The following is a 16,258-nucleotide window of genomic DNA, read 5'->3' as shown; positions in this document are numbered from 1 at the left end:
AACTATCGTTATTGTGCAATTTAAACACCAGAGTACTTGATCACGTCACCACCCTGGCTCATCTACTCTGATTATTTTTATCAGGGGTGTCAAACATGCAGCCTGCCGTCCAAAACCGGCTGGCCAGTCGGTCCATTTTGGCCCACAGGACAACTTGTAAAATGGAAAAATTGCACAGAAGACATTAAAACTGTAAATTTTAAATAATTTCTAGACCATGACAACTGGTTTTGATCATAGAGTGAGATACTAGATTGTTCAGTTCCAGCTGTGACTGAATGTTTTGTTCCTTTGTAGATAAATTGATCTGTAAATGATCAACTGCGGCATAATACTGCTGAAATTGAGTTTGTTTTTCTGAAGAAATATCAGAGTGATCATAATGTTTTGTAAAAGAATAATTCATTAAATGTGAATATTTTCAGAATGCACTTTTTCAAACTAAAACAAAGGGGGAAAGTTGAAGTTGTGGTGATTTAGGTTATTATGCTGTGATTTTACTGGTGGGGCCCACTTGAGATTAAATTGGGCTTTTTGTGGCCCCTGGACTAGAATGAGTTTGACGTCCCTGATTTTTACTGTGAAAAAGAACAAAATGGAATCAGACAAAATAACACAGCCCTGCATATTCACGTTTTAATGTAAAAACAGCTTATATATATATATATATAATTTGTATACTTTGTATATATGCTAAATTACAAAGTTTGTAATTAAGCTATGTTGGGAGGCAACACTTGATGTGACTTATTTACTGAATGACAAAAAGAAAAAGTAGCTTTCTGCCTTGTTGTAGCCTAATGTCAGGAGTCAGTCTTGATATTGTGTTATAATGCTCACACAACTCTCTCACTTTTCTCCAGGTCATTTGTTTCATTATGATGTCATTTACAATGTTACCGTACAATGTTTAATTGACCCTTTGTGTGTTATTATTAAGATGTTAAAATAAATGCCTTTATAGAAAATGTGCTCCTGATTATTTTTTTTCAGATCTCACACTGGGATAAAGTGATGTACAGAGAATGGATGGATGGAGATCTCACACTGTTCTATTAACGCAGTCAGTGGTTCTACACGCCGCACAAGGTGCCCCTTTTTTTCACTGAGCACCTGCCCCCCAAAATGTCTGTGCACGCCACTGCATCAAATTGCTGGGACAACATAAAATACATTCTACATGAGCTTGAAACTGCTGTCTTTGCATGCCAAAACGGCTTAACTTCAAAGTCTGTATTTTCTCTCACTCGCTGTCACTGCTGCTACATATTAGAACAAACCAGCGGTTTCTAACCCTGTAATCAAGCCTACCAATTTTAAGGGTTTTTTTCTACAAACACAAGTCAACCTATTTCCAAAATTTTTCAACACATTGATGGAAACTCTTAATGCAGCGGTAGTAACAACTAAATAATCTCACATACATACATACATTTCAGTCACAGTCTTTAAAAAATAGTGGCAAACATCACAAAATAATATTTTTATGTTATTAGATGCAGTAAAATGTCATTTGGTGGTCACACACTGCAAAAGAAAGAATTATGATTTTTAAAAATGCAGATTTTGGATGTGGGCATAATGTAGAATTTTGAACTGTTTTTATTTATTTTATTTATTGACTGATTGACTTCATACTTTTTTCTTTGATTTTACAAGTTATTTGTAATAATGAATGTGTGTTGATACTCAGCATAGCATCAACATACATGCACTCAGCAGCACTTCATTCAATGACATTCCCACAACACTCTAGTCAGTCTCAGCCTGCAGATGTCTGAATCCACTTCTCTGCCTCTGAAGGTGCCTCAGTCTTAGGTGGGAGAAGTCTGCTGGGTGGAAACCTGACAGAAAGTCGTCTATTCTTTCCAAACCACAGGAGGAGTTAACCTGTAGCAGAGCGTTGGTTAATCTTCTCTGGACTCTCAGCCTTCAAAGTGCTGCCTCTCACCAGTCTGGAGCTCATTCTCTCTAAACGGACCCACACTCCAGTCTGGGGATGAAATTATCGGTTGTGTCTAAGAAGCTGTGGTCTGTCCACAAACAGCTGATCCTGCTGCTCACTCCACTCGTGTTCCTGCCTTTACTTTTTGCTCTGCCGGAGAAGGTGAGTAATTTTTACGCTCCGTGTGCGTCTTTACGCGTCAGCCACGTTCCAGGAATAGCAGGTGAATCGCGTTAATTCGGTCACACCGAGGCCAAAACACGACTGTCCCATCCTGTTTGGATTTATAACAAGAGCACAAGCTGGATATTTATGTGAGTTAGTGTGTAAAGAAATGTTTCAGTTGGAGCTAATCTCATCTGATAATCATCTAAGTCATTTCAAGGAAAACTGTGACATAAACGTCAAAAGTAATCAGGCTCAAGCATCTCAGATTTGCTGTAAACTGAATATCTTTCAGAGTTTTAGTTGAACTAAAGCAAACATTAAACACATTATCACGAGCTCTGGAATGTTCTGATTGAGAACATGTTGACCATTTGTGGACAAAGAATTAATCAGATACTTAGCCCAGCTCTTGACTGAATCCACCAATCTTAAATATTCATTTGTTTTAATGTTTTAGGCTAAACTGGTTGTTGAAGCCTGTAGCCTGTATTTTCTTTTCTTCAAACTGCCTCCTCCACAGACACATTCTCTCTGTTGTATCACTGACATCCACAAAACCAAACAATGCACCACCTGTGTAACACACTCCTCTTTCCACTGTTTTCTTTTATTCTTATGAAACACTTTTGTTGTTGCAGTTGGCCAAGCATTAATGATCACGTGTTGCTCATCTTTTAGGAGGGAAAATGTCTTTACGTGGTGGTGCTGATGGCTATGTTTTGGTGTACAGAGGCCCTTCCTCTGGCTGTCACAGCGATGCTTCCAGTCTGCCTCTTCCCGACACTGGGAATCCTTCCATCCAAAAAAATCTGCCCTCAGTACTTCCTCGAGACCAACTTTCTCTTCCTCAGCGGCCTCGTGATGGCGTCCTCCATTGAGGAGTGGGGCCTTCATCGCAGAATAGCCCTGAAGGTGCTCACTATTGTGGGAGTAAAACCAGCCTGGTGAGAAAACAGCTTTACTGGAAGAAGGTGTAAAGGATGTTTATGTATTTGTCTCAGTTTCAGTGAAACTCATCAAGAAAACAATACTAGCAATCAATCTAATCTGATAAAACAATGTCACCAAATATTTCTTAACCCTCCTATTGTCCTCATTTAGGAGCGCCAAATAATATTGTTTCTTTGTCTGAAAAAAATCCAAAAATTCTGCCAATAAAATTCCCCAAACTTCTGAAAATTTGCAAAACCTTCAGGAAGAAAAATCCAACAATTCCTTAAAAGTTTCCCTTAAAAGTTTTATTTTAAAAAATCCCCCAAATGTGGCAAGAAAATTCTTATAAATATTTTTTTTAAAAATGAGTAAAAATCTTCCAAAAAAATCCTAAAAATATCTAAAGTGATTTTAATATTTAAAGTGATTCCATACTATATATCAGTGAAACTTCTAATATTTTCTTTAAGAACATTCTCATAAAAAGTCAACCAAAATCCATTGAAATTCACTGGATTTTGGTTGACTTTTTGTGAATGTTGTTAAGAACCATTTTGAACATTTCTTTTTTCCACCAAAAAAATGTTCAAAGATTTCCCAAAAATGCTGAAAATGTGGACATCAGAAGTTTCACTGTGAAAATATATTTTTTCCCTACATTTTCAAACCTTAAACGGGTCAATTTTGATCCGCAGGACGACACGAGGGTTAATACATGCTGTGTGCCATGAAGCTCTACTGTCCCAAAACAGAACAAATGCCCCATTTACCCCAGTTTGGGTCAGTTTTGCTAAAACCTGTAATACCTGCTTGTTTTAAGAAATTCTACAGCTGATTGTTGGATAAGAATCGAAACATCTAAAGTTCTGCATTCCTTCATCTGTTGCCACAGGTTTTGGCCTGAGGGCCAAAGACACTGCCCTGATCTGAGAATGTGGACTGATTTGTTTTCGCAGGCTGATACTGGGCATGATGCTCACCTCGTCCTTCCTGTCCATGTGGCTCAGCAACACGGCCACAACAGCCATGATGCTCCCCATTGCGAATGCCATCTTGGAGAGCCTGTTTGGCGACCTGGAGACCCTGAAACTAAAGTGCAAATCCCCCGAGGATCATGAGAGCGCCGTGATAAACGGTACATTATCCACTCTGACAGTTTTCCCTGAAACCCTGGGACACTACCTGCATAGTGTCTTAACGGAAAGCTGCTATAAATAATATTTGTTATTTTACAAATGGAAGAAAGTCTGTGTGAAATGCTTAAGCAGTTATTTTTAGCATCTTTTAACTGATTATTTTGGATTTCTTGCCAAAAACTAGACTGTTTAAGTTCACTCTTGATGCTTTCATAGCCCTTCCAAAAGCTCTGCAGAGACTTTTAAAATATATATCTGCTAAAAAGATTAAGTCTTTCCTGTAAATGTTTTGGAAAGTAGTGAATATTGGACACAACTCCTAATTGATCATTATTACATTTTGTATCTCCTAAAGCTTTAAGAAGTGATAAGATGCTAATCTTTACAGTTTGTTCCACAAAAAACAAAACAGTAAATATATGTTTAATCATTTTTACTGTCTCTTTATGAAAGATGCGCACACAGACAGTGTTGTTGTATTGCTTTAACCTTGTCAGGTTGAGCCTTAATATGTAATCTAATACATGAACTTTGTGCAGTCTTTCCATAACAGAGTCTCCAGACAAAGTTTGTCCATCTTAAAGTAGTGATTGATTAATGCTGTCTTCCTGACTGAAGTCATACATTAAATATATCAAAAGTACAACCCCCTGAATAGGGTTTAACTCGTAATATCTCATGTTTATACTCTGTGGAGATCAAGTGCTTTCTATTTTTCTTCAAACTCTTTCTTTCAATTTCTTTCAGGCCAATCCTCTGTAAAGCTGCATTCACTGCCCTCAGTGCCCTCGGAAAAACAAGTACTGTCAATAGATGGGTAAGAACAAACAGATATTTTGGTAGAAAATGAATTCATGACTTTCATATACAAACTGGAGACAGTTAGCTTTGATTAAAGTCTGGAAACAGGCTGTCTAAGACATAGTCTCGCAAACAATACCTAAAACCACAACTTTCCCATTTACTCTTCTGTTTTTGTGCAGAATTCAACCACTGAGATAAGGTGTAATCGGTGCTTTTAGGTGGAGTTTGTTTCTTTTAGACAGAACTTTGCCTCACTTTTTCCAGTCTCTCTGCTAAGCTAAGCTAATAGTCTGTAGCATCGTATTTATCACTCACACATGAGAGCGATATTCATCCTGAGATCTATGAACTCCTGATACTTCTAAAGGACGGATGCAGTCGAGCAGACCGACCTGAGGACAGCTGAGGAGATCCGATCAGAGTCAGAGTATCAGCTGAAGGTGTGGAAAGGATTCCTGATCTGTATTCCCTACGCAGCCAGTATCGGAGGAACCGCCACGCTGACGGGCACTGCACCAAACCTCATCCTGATTGGACAGCTGAAAAGGTAACTTTTCATTTTGTGCAGCGTTTAAACTGACTCTGCTACATGAAAACAATCCTTTTCTGGAATCATTTTGTCCTTCACAGCTACTTCCCAGACTGCGATCTGATCAATTTTGGTTCCTGGTTTGCTTTCGCTTTCCCGCTCATGCTTCTCTTCCTGTTTTTGGCGTGGCTGTGGATCTCCTTCCTCTACGGTGGATTAAATACAAGGTAAAGTTCTGTATATTGTCATGTTAAACTGATATTATGTGCATTAGGAGATGCATATAGTCAGGTTGTGTCAGTTTCCAAACTGTTTCTATAGCATCTCTTTTTATTTTTCAGACTGTGCTTTGCCAAACAGGACCGGAGAGCCCAGGCAGAGGCCCGAGCCAAGGCTCTCATAGAGGAGGATTACAGAAAACTAGGGCCTTTAAAGTGAGGACTCGTGTATGTCTTCAAATCTCATGCAACAGATGCTGCATCACTACGTTTCTGTCAGATTTCTTTCGCTCACTTTACTCTGCTTGATTTCAGCTTTGCAGAAGGAGCCATCTCTTTCTTTTTTGTGATGTTTGCCATCCTCCTGTTTACAAGAGATCCAAAATTTGTCACTGGCTGGTCTGTGTTTTTTAAAAAGGGGTAGGAAATGCACACTCATTTGTTGTATTAGCTTTCTTTTGATTTATTTCAAATTGAGATGCCTGTCATTTATGAGTTTTGTTTACTTCCTGTTGTCCTGCAGGTACGTCTCAGATGCAGTCACTGGAGTGATCATCGTGTCCATATTGTTCTTCTTCCCTTCACAAAAACCTTCTTTTAGATGGTGGTTTGACCCTCAAGGTCAGTAACAATTAATCTATTAATCTTTAATTTACTACAAACTAAAAATATATTTAAAAAAATGTAATTAACTTTCAAATAATTATACATATATTTTAGCAGATTTAACAATTTTTTACTGATTAAAATTAAGGAAAACTGTATAATTTTATGGCCAAAACAAAGGATTTTCTGTAAAAACACAGATTTCTCATGTGAACATTACATCCAGTTTTCTCCTTATTTTAAACATCAACATATAAATTGATACTTTATTCTGTAATTTTGCTAAACATTATTCCCAGAAAATGTTACAGGGAAAACTTTAAAAACAGGTAAACAGTCAAAAACTGTATTTACCCTTTTTAATCCTCATTATACATATTTTCTTTAAAATACTGTAAAATATCTGTCAAATCATGATATTTTTCAGGTCTTAATCCAGTCAACATTTTAGAATTAAAATAATAATAATAATAAAATACCATTTGTAAAAATACAGATTTCAGATGAAAAAGTTATTTGCAGTTTTGGCCTGTTTTTTCCAGTTACCTAGTAAATTTACATTTTGGCTGTAATTATAAAAACTATTAGCTGTAACGTCTTCATAGAATTACATTTAAAGCTGTTTAAAAAATTGTGCTCTGATTTCATCATCTATGTTATTTCCATTGATTTTAATGACTCTGATATATAAATAAATGTAAATAAACAAGTTTAAGGTGCACCATGGGCTTGGATCAGGTTAAGTCAAAGGTTAAAATCTAAAAACTGATGTTCGTGAGGAATTCGTGAACACTGTGTCTCTAGAGCAGCTGTTGCAAAATACAGAAAGTAAGCCGAGGAATGTTAATAATGCAGATTAGAGAGTCTGAGTAAATTTCCCGTCTGGAAGTGAGACTGAAGTTTCTCTGTTTCTGTGATTAGAATAATCTCTCAAAGTTATGTTGTCACACTTTGGCCTTTTTGTTTATGCGTGTGTGTGAGGACGTGTATTTTGTATTATTCATGTTGTGAATAATTCAGATCACAAACAGATCTGGTGGCACATTACGGGGCTCACCTACATTTTGGGGACACAAAGCAAATCTCTGTAACATAAATGTGTGTGTGTGTCTAAGAACAAACTACATGCACGTGTTTAGTGTGTTAAAGACATGAGGCACGTGTGTGTGTATTGTGTATGTGTGTGTGTGTGTGTGTGTGTGTGTGACTCTGTATATTATGTTCAGCTGGTCAAATAAACCACTGGACGCCAGCAACAAAAGCAAATCATTTGTCCCTCTCAGCGTGGGTCAGATTTTAGAGAGAAAGAGAATAAAATGTGACTGCACTGTCTAACAGAGTGTAGGATGAGCTTAACAAGCAGAACGGATAATAAATAAACGCAGAAGTTCAGTAACATAGTACCACAGTATATTACAAATTCAATATTTAGCATAAAATGCTAAAATCTAATTGTACCTCAGCTTTTTTTATTGAAAATGGAGGTTTTTACTTGGACTAACAGCCAAAAGCACCATTCAGTGTCTCAATTTAAACTCACATTTCTGTCATTGTGCTGAATCTAGTTATTGATAAAAATAGCCACACTTTGTTCACAGAAAATAAATTAAAAGACATTGTTTATAGTAAAGAGCAGTTCTGAACTACCACTGAAGAGGTTTAATCCTATTAATCTGACATTAATACCAATAAATCTAGATGATATTCTAAAAGTTTTAAACGATCATTGATTTAAATTGACTTATATTTTGTCGTATTTAATTTTAAATTCTTGAGTTGAAATAGTAAAAAATTCAAATGATCTTTGATGCAGTTTATTAAAAGCTGTTATTTGTTTCCTCTGACATTTTTCCACAGCTTCAAACACTCCTTATGTCCCTCTGCTGTCGTGGAAAAAAGCCCAGGACTCTGTTCCCTGGAACATCATTCTGCTGCTTGGAGGAGGCTTTGCTATGGCCAAAGCCTGTGAGGTAAAGACACGAGTGAAAACTGAAGATGCTCTCTGATCCTAAGTGCTCCAGCAGAAAAACAACTGGACTTTTTTCAAGGTGAAAACAGCTTGAACAACGAGAAAGAAGTCTAGTTGTTTTCTTCTAAAGCGCTGGGGATGACAGTGAGCAGGATGACTGACACATGGACATTGTCTCTCATGTTTGATGTTTTCAGGATTTACTTTTTGTACTTATTCGCTCTCTTGCTGAGAGTTTGAGAAGAACCTCAACACCATTACAGTGTCTGTCTGGTAATGACTTTCAGTCCCCTCTGGTTCCCAGGCAAATACACTTTAGGAACAAGAAAGAGATGTAATGACCTTCCATAACGCATTCCTAAAGTATGGCGAAGTAGAAATAGTGAATGGAAACAGCCACATTTGAAAAATGCCCTCAGGTTTGCTCATTTGAGATGGTTTTTGACCTTTTCCACATGGCCGTAGCCAGGTATGAGGTCAGCGAGGTCCGGACCTCACCTATTTTTTCCGAGGTTTTTTTTTTTTTCGCCAAATATGCCCAACTGAATAAAACATAAACTCATAAAAACTTGAAACCTCTCTGTGAAACGTGCTTGTAAATTGTAAATTGTGGTAAACATCCATGGGCTTTGTGTTCTGTTTGTGCCTGTATGCGTGTTGCGGTGAAAAGCTGTTTGATCAGCTGATGCACGTACCCGCAAATGCGCCCTGTGACGCGCTTGGCAGCGGGCCAAACCCCGTTCAAAAACTAGTGTTTTTATTATTAGCACTTTGTAGACCACATCCCCGCCCATCTACACCAAGGTGACCACAATATATTTTTTTAGATAATTCGGCACTAGTTCGGCCTGTCAGATCATCTGATTAAAGAGTTTAATTACTTTTATCCACAGCGGAGAGCGCGTCCGGCGCTTTTTTTTTTTTTTTGATGAGCGCCTGGCTCATCAGACACATAGACTGTATATATAGTGGACGTAGCATCTGGCTCCAGAATTGAAGCCAATCCGGAAGTGTCAAAAACTTGCAATATTACGCCGTCCGCTAGGGTTGGCTCCAAAAAGCTTTTGCTCCATAGACCCCAATTCATTTTTGGAAAAAATAAAATTTGATAGACTGATTTTCTACAGCTCAGGATTTTTTTCCCGTTAGTTTTCATGGTCAAAATGAGAGATCAGGTGGCCGATCTTAAAATAAATCAATACTGAATTTTAAATAAATCGTTAAAGTTGGCGGAGCCAGGGGGCGTGGCTATACTTGATAGACAGCAACAGAAGCCTCTGCTGTAAAACGTGGGCGGGATAAGAGAGTCCTCAGCCAATCCTGCCCCTAGTTGCTCTCCGGTCCAGTCTGTTTGATGACGCTTTTTACGTCACTGGCTCCAAAAAATCCAAAACGGCGACCAGGAAGTAGCAAAATCCGGGCTTCATTTTCTCGGCGTTGAAACCAACGGGTGACGTCACGGTTAGTTTACGCCTGATCAGACAACATACAATGTATGTTGAAGATATTTCTAACCTTGCCAGTGACGACTTGTGTCTGTGAGAGGTCATTCTCAGCCATGCGAAGACTTAAGACATGGCTTAGATCTACCATGTCCAACGACAGACTGACAGGCCTGGCGATGATGCATGTGCATCAGAAAGTGGAGGTGAACCGGGAGAATATCCTTCGACGGTGGGATGCCTCTGGTCACAGGAGGATTCAGCTAGCCTTTGATGTAAAAAGTTGATTTGTTTTTTTGAAAAAATATACATTTTTGTTTGGAAAATGCTGATTTCACATCATTAAAAGATATTTAAACAACAAACATCTTGTGTGACTTGTAGCCTAAAAAAAAAAAAAATATATATATATATAAAAATAAATATTTTTAAAAAACATTGAAAAATTTTCGGCGCCCACTTTGCGCGCGCATCATGGACCTCGCCTATTCCAAAATCCTGGCTATGGCCCTGCTTTTCCAAATAGTTAATGCACATGATGGAAGATGGAAACACTTTTAAAACCAAAAAAGCACTCGGAGAGAACAGTGCTCAACCAAGGCTGCTCAGTCCTTGTATGATTTCTGATGGATCGGTCCCAATAAGTCCACAGCGGTGGATTTGTAGTAGGACCACAATCATGTGATCATCAGCAGGCAGCTGATGTAGTGTTCACTTGTTGTCATAGTTAGTGACGCCATACCGCTATCTCTTAATGATATAGAAATCTTTTACAAATCTGTGGATCCAGACTATAAGTAGCATCACTGCCAAAATCTAATCACTGGCTCCTTGTGCCGTTTCTGACCTTCCCTTAAAATTTCATCCAAATTGGTTTTTCCATCCATCCATCCATCCATCCATTCTCTATACACCGCTTTATCCTCACTAGGGTCGTGGTGGGTGCTGGAGCCTATCCCAGCTGACTTGGGCGAAGGCAGGGGACACCCTGGACAGGTCGAATTGGTTTTTCCGTTTTTGAGTAATGTTCACAGACAGATTAACAGACAAATCGTGACATAACTCTGCCACGTTTCTTGGTGGAGTAATAATGTCTAACAGAGAAAATATTTAACTTACATGACTGATCACATCTGCGCATTTCCTTCACTGTCTTCATCTCCAGATAGTGTGAAATCTGGCAATCCTAGACTGGCATACATGAAAGAATAATTACAACTTGCTCAACTGAAAACAATTCCTTAAAATTTCTCTCCATTTTCTCTTGTTGGTCAACAATGTTTAGTTTGTTGTTTTGGCAAAACCTTGCTTTGTGTCTGGCTTCTTTAGCTTAGATCTCCACATTCTGACAACACACCTACTTTATTTGCTCCTCAGCAGTGAATGGCAAGAGCCTTTATTTGCACTTCCACTTCTAATGAGCATTGCCAGTAAAAATTCTGAATTGAAATCGATGGGAGAATGTACAAAACAAAAAATGGCAGTTGTAAAACACATGTCCCGCCCCTTTCCTAAAAGAGCCAATTATCTGCTCTTTAACAGCAGAACCAGGAAACATCCAGCCAATCGTGTTGTTGCAGTGGTGAGAAACTGTAGTAATAGAAGTAGAACCTGTGGAGAAAAACTCTTTTTAAACATTATTTTAGGGCAAAATTACCAAACTATTTAAACAGTTTTACATGCAGTTTTTGCGTCCTGGTGACAACTGTAACTGCAGTAATGACTCCTTCTCTATTCACTGAGGAAGGATGCTGGTTTTGTTAGCCTGCCCTGAAATAACTGCTCAAAATAGCTGCAGAGTGGTGAGACTTGGCTGTAGAGACTTCAATATAAGCCTCCACAAAACTAAAACTACACTGAAGTTGTTGAGGTTAAACAAAGAATATACAACTTTTTAATTAGTGAGCCTTGAAGCTGTTTTTGTGGGTTTTTTTTTTTTTTACATTTTTACAGTGCCATGCTAGCTGCTTACCCTGTGTTAAGTCTTTATGCTATGCTAAGCTAACCGGCATATTTTGACACTCACAGTATGTAAAATTTAAAACTGTTTATTCAAAGAATTAAAACTATGTTAATGCTCACTGAATGAGCAATAAACATATACAGGTGTGGTTTTACACGTTTATCCGCCACCTTGTGCTAAAGTCATTCATGAGCAACATGACCTGATTATCCTAATGTCAATAAAACTCTGGCTCCCAACTGCTTATCACTATCGCTTGAAGCTAAGCTGGTGCCATAAAGTCAGTCTGGGAATATAACTTATTTAGCCGACACCCAACAAGCACTGCGACAAAACATCTAAGAGGCCGACACAAACCAACAGAACAAGAACTGAACGCAATCGGACAACGATTTGAAAGACCCTCAAGCAAAAACCGAATGCTGCAAACTAGTTTGATCGATGTGATTTATCCCAAACATCATATAAAACATGTGAATGTTGTATCTGCATTTCATACCCATGATATATGACATATTACTATATTACAAAATGAGACTGTCTTGACACTACAAATTGTTTTAACCAACCAGTTATTTCACATGGTAATATGATTCATTAAATATGATAAAGTTATTGTGAATAAAAAACAGCTGATTCTGAGGTAGTCTTTTCACTTTTTCCCAATTGAGTGATTTTATATACAGCTCTGAGCATTTTATTAATATTCTAGTTGAACTTTAAACAAGAAATGATGAGTTATGGTTTAGTTTGTTCACTAATGTTTCCTTATTTCCCTCCATTGGTGTCTGTAAGAGCTCACATTCATGTTATAAAATGTGTCTCTGCTGTTTCCTGTTGGCTCAGTACTGCTCTGCTTTGTTTGGTTCTGCTTTCCACTTTGGTTTATTATGTTGTGATTTGATCTTTGACCCTTAACCCTCGATCTCATGTCATTCGGCAGGAATCTGGACTCGCCTCCTGGATCGGAGGCCACCTCCAGCCTTTGGCCGAGGTTCCTCCTGGTGCAGCTGTGATGCTGATCACTGCTTTCCTCGCCTGTTTCACTGAGTTCGCCAGCAACACTGCCACGATTATCATATTTTTACCTGTTATTGCTGAAATGGTAAGCCTGGACTTCAACTTAAAGATACAGAGAAGTACTGTATGTGTTCCTATGACACAAGGTCATAACATAAATATAGGACTAATTTTTTTCACAGAGCGAAGCAAATAAATTACTCTTCCATACTTTGGATGAATGATAAATGTTCAGAAAACACTTAAAACACTTGATGGAACTTCCTGCAGTGATGAACCTAAATTACACTTAAGTTTGACCTGTAACTCCATCAGTATACGTGACAAGCGTGACGCCTCTGTTAAAAGATAAAGCTTCGGAAACCGATAAATTGAGCGGTAAACAAGGTGTGCTGCTGACCTCTTGTTTTAGGTCATGCAGGTTCTTAGAAGTCTTGTTAAACTCGTGCAATGAATGTTTTTATGTTTGCATTCTGTTGGACATTAACTGCTCGTGTTGGAAATCATTATGTGAGGCTTTTGCACTTTGCAATGCAACAAAAATTCTCACCATATGTACAGAAGGTTAATGCATTTTACTTAAAGGGTCAGCTCACCCATATTCCAAAAAATAGTTGGATATTTGTAGTTTGGAAAAGCATTCATTTCACATTTACATAGTGTCACTATTGCAGCAAGTAGATTCACACAGAATTATGTGCAATTAAAACAACACATATTGCTGGTAAACATCCCGGAAGACTTTTCTTTTTTAACTTTGAGCGACAATGACTAAAAAAACAAAGCATTTTCTCTCTAACTGTAGCTCTACAGATGTGGATCCATCCACATACTTCTGATTGTTTTAACCCAGATTGAACGGGTTGTCATAAAATTTCATACAGACATTCATTGTCCTTAGAAGACGGTTGTGACCTAAGTAATCATTTAAATTGTCCTGTTGCACAACTATGAAGTGCTGCCAACATTTGTGGTTTGAAGTGTAAACAACACGTGTAGTTTCCTAAAACCATTCCCCTCACGGTGAATTATAAAAACTGTGGTGATCCTTTAACTTTTCATGGTGCGCCATCATCAGATTACAAATTTGTCTAATTCTGTGGTTTCTCACCTAATAATCTGACAAAAAAAAAAAATTATTGTCTTGTCAAGTCATTGTTATTTATGTAGAATATTTAAGACAACCAGCGTTGGCCCAAAGTGCTTTCCAGCAGAGAGATAAGATAAGATCTACTTTATTCATGCTAGAGGAAATTTCTTTGCAAGAGTACAATAAACATTAAACAAAGGTTAGTAGGTTACACATGATTAGACATAGTTTAGTAGTAAGATAGAAATAACAATGAATACAAACTACAAAATGCAAGTTTATAAATGTTGATGTAAAGTGTCTTAAGTGTGTAAAGCCTCTAGAAAAAATAAGAATTAAAATAAATAAGAAAAATACATCAAGATAACACAAGTAAAAGATGTAAACTGTATACTAATACTAATAACAAGAAAGATTAACAGAAAATGAACTGAAGAGTAAACGGATGGATTGTACTTGAGCAATGATAATACAGATTGTGAATCTACTAGGAAAATAAGATCAATGTTACAAATCTAACTGTCGAATTGAATAATGAAGACCCTACAACAGCAGAACATCTCAACGTCTTATGCTGCCCTGGTGTGAATATCCTCAGCGTGTTTTTGTGTTTGTCCCTGCAGGCTATGCATGTGTCAGTGAACCCTCTGTACTTCATGATACCTGCCACAGTAGGATGTTCTTATGCCTTCATGCTGCCAGTGTCCACTCCGCCCAACTCCATCGCCTTCGCATCAGGACATCTCATGGTCAAAGACATGGTAAGATCCTCACATCTGTTCTCAAACATGCCGTAGATAATTTACAGTACGTGATCAGATAGCCTCGTGTTTTCTCTCCCTTCCTTCTCAGGTGAGAACCGGCATCGTCATGAACATCCTGGGCGTCCTCTCCGTCGCTCTGGCCATGAACACTTGGGGCATCGCCATGTTTAACTTGAACACTTACCCAGAGTGGGCTCAACCGATTAACAAGTCTGCTCTTATTACTGATGTGTCACCTGTTCAGTCATTTAATGCTACACTCTGATCATAAATGCAGTTTCAGTTTCAGGATCAGAAGATTATAGAAAGATTTAACACTAAGCAGGGACAAAAGTCTGTCTGTAGACATCTACTGTCACGAAAATGGCAAAATGCTCTGGGAGTTGTTACTTGTTTTAATACTTGTAAGAAGTTCATTCTGCATATATGGGTCTGTTTTAGGCTCTTGGAAGCTAAGATTTTATACTGTGAAGCATTTTGCCATGGTAAAGATGATGCTGCAGGTTCAAATCTGCTCCATTATTTTGCATTTTAACTCAACAACAGGTCTGAAGAGGGTTTTATGTTTGTAAAACTCCAGTTGTATTGAAGATTGTGCTTTTTGTGTCACTACTAAGCTGACCTTTGCTGGAAAAGTGAGAGACATGATTGTGTATAACTATTTTAAAATATATATTTCGGCTAAAATCACTAAGAGATTATGTTATTTTATTAGTTTTGAGTTCTTTTGCTCAGACAGCAGGTGAATAGATAGATGTTGATTACCTTCTTGACACCTGATGTCTGAACAAAAGAACTCAACACTAATACATTAGCAAGAAGACATGAACGTTTTTGAGCGATTATGTTGTTTATGTATTCTATGGCGCTTTCATCACTAAAGCCATAACACAAAAACAATATTTTAAATCTTGTCTAAGCTGTGAATCCTGACTAATGAATGTGTAAATTTTGTTACATCGAGATCTACATTCATATAACTACTGTTACAAATAAATTTGTATTATGATGATTTAGTACATGTTGTTGATGTATTTGTACGTAAAAAGTGTACAGAGGAGGTTTAATCTGAAGAGAAGGAGTCTTAGAGTATTTGCAGCAAGTCTTTAGTAGAAGCTCACAATGTAACCTTCAGTTGTCGGTTTCTGATAAGCTGTTATAGTATATGGTTACACTGCAGGTCTCCACACATTAGCACGTTTTGGCACCTTCACACCAACACACAGCATATAAATTCCTGACGTTTGTTTGCTGTAGACTGCCTTAGGTCACATGGATTGACAACAATGGCTAACTTGTGTGAGGCAGCGATGGTTACTCAGTGTGAGGGTCAGTACAAAAGGTCTGGAGCATTTAAATGCAAAACTATAAAACACTGCACACACCGGGACAGGATGTAGCTGAGTGAGGCAACACAAACAACCTTCAACAGCACTGATTTGAACCAGACCGAATTTATATCTGTGCAGGATTAGAAATAGTTTCATTTGTGAATTTCATGAAATTTATATTTTGTGTTCATGAACTGAAACCATAAGTCTACATTAAATCTAATTTTCTCTCTGCTGACAAAAAATCTCTCACAGTATTTCCAAAAACACATCCCAACACCTAACTAATAACAATACTGTGTGTGTTTGAGGCTTTATTAACCTCATTCTGCTTCTAGAT

General features: G+C 37.8%; 1 protein-coding gene across 2 annotated transcripts; it reads left to right on the top strand.

The window, feature by feature from the left end:
- Window positions 1-1,734: 1,734 nt before the first annotated feature.
- Window positions 1,735-15,603, top strand: slc13a3 (solute carrier family 13 member 3). Of its 2 annotated transcripts, none has more exons than XM_022206361.2 (13): window positions 1,735-2,107; window positions 2,792-3,057; window positions 4,003-4,181; window positions 4,930-4,999; window positions 5,354-5,533; window positions 5,617-5,742; window positions 5,857-5,949; window positions 6,049-6,153; window positions 6,257-6,354; window positions 8,197-8,309; window positions 12,657-12,818; window positions 14,447-14,584; window positions 14,676-15,603. In XM_022206361.2, the coding sequence occupies exons 1-13, from the start codon at window positions 2,000-2,002 to the stop codon at window positions 14,850-14,852; spliced, it is 1,815 nt and encodes a 604-aa protein (XP_022062053.2). In that variant the 5' UTR covers window positions 1,735-1,999; the 3' UTR covers window positions 14,853-15,603. The 2 variants fall into 2 exon arrangements, with proteins under 2 accessions (XP_022062053.2, XP_022062054.2); XM_022206362.2 differs by having other exon boundaries at window positions 1,736-2,107; window positions 2,844-3,057.
- Window positions 15,604-16,258: the final 655 nt, after the last annotated feature.

Source organism: Acanthochromis polyacanthus, chromosome 6 (assembly GCF_021347895.1).
Source record: "Acanthochromis polyacanthus isolate Apoly-LR-REF ecotype Palm Island chromosome 6, KAUST_Apoly_ChrSc, whole genome shotgun sequence".
NCBI lineage: Eukaryota > Metazoa > Chordata > Actinopteri > Pomacentridae > Acanthochromis > Acanthochromis polyacanthus.
Note: the sequence above shows the minus strand (reverse complement) of the source record. Positions and strands in the feature narration are given on the sequence as shown.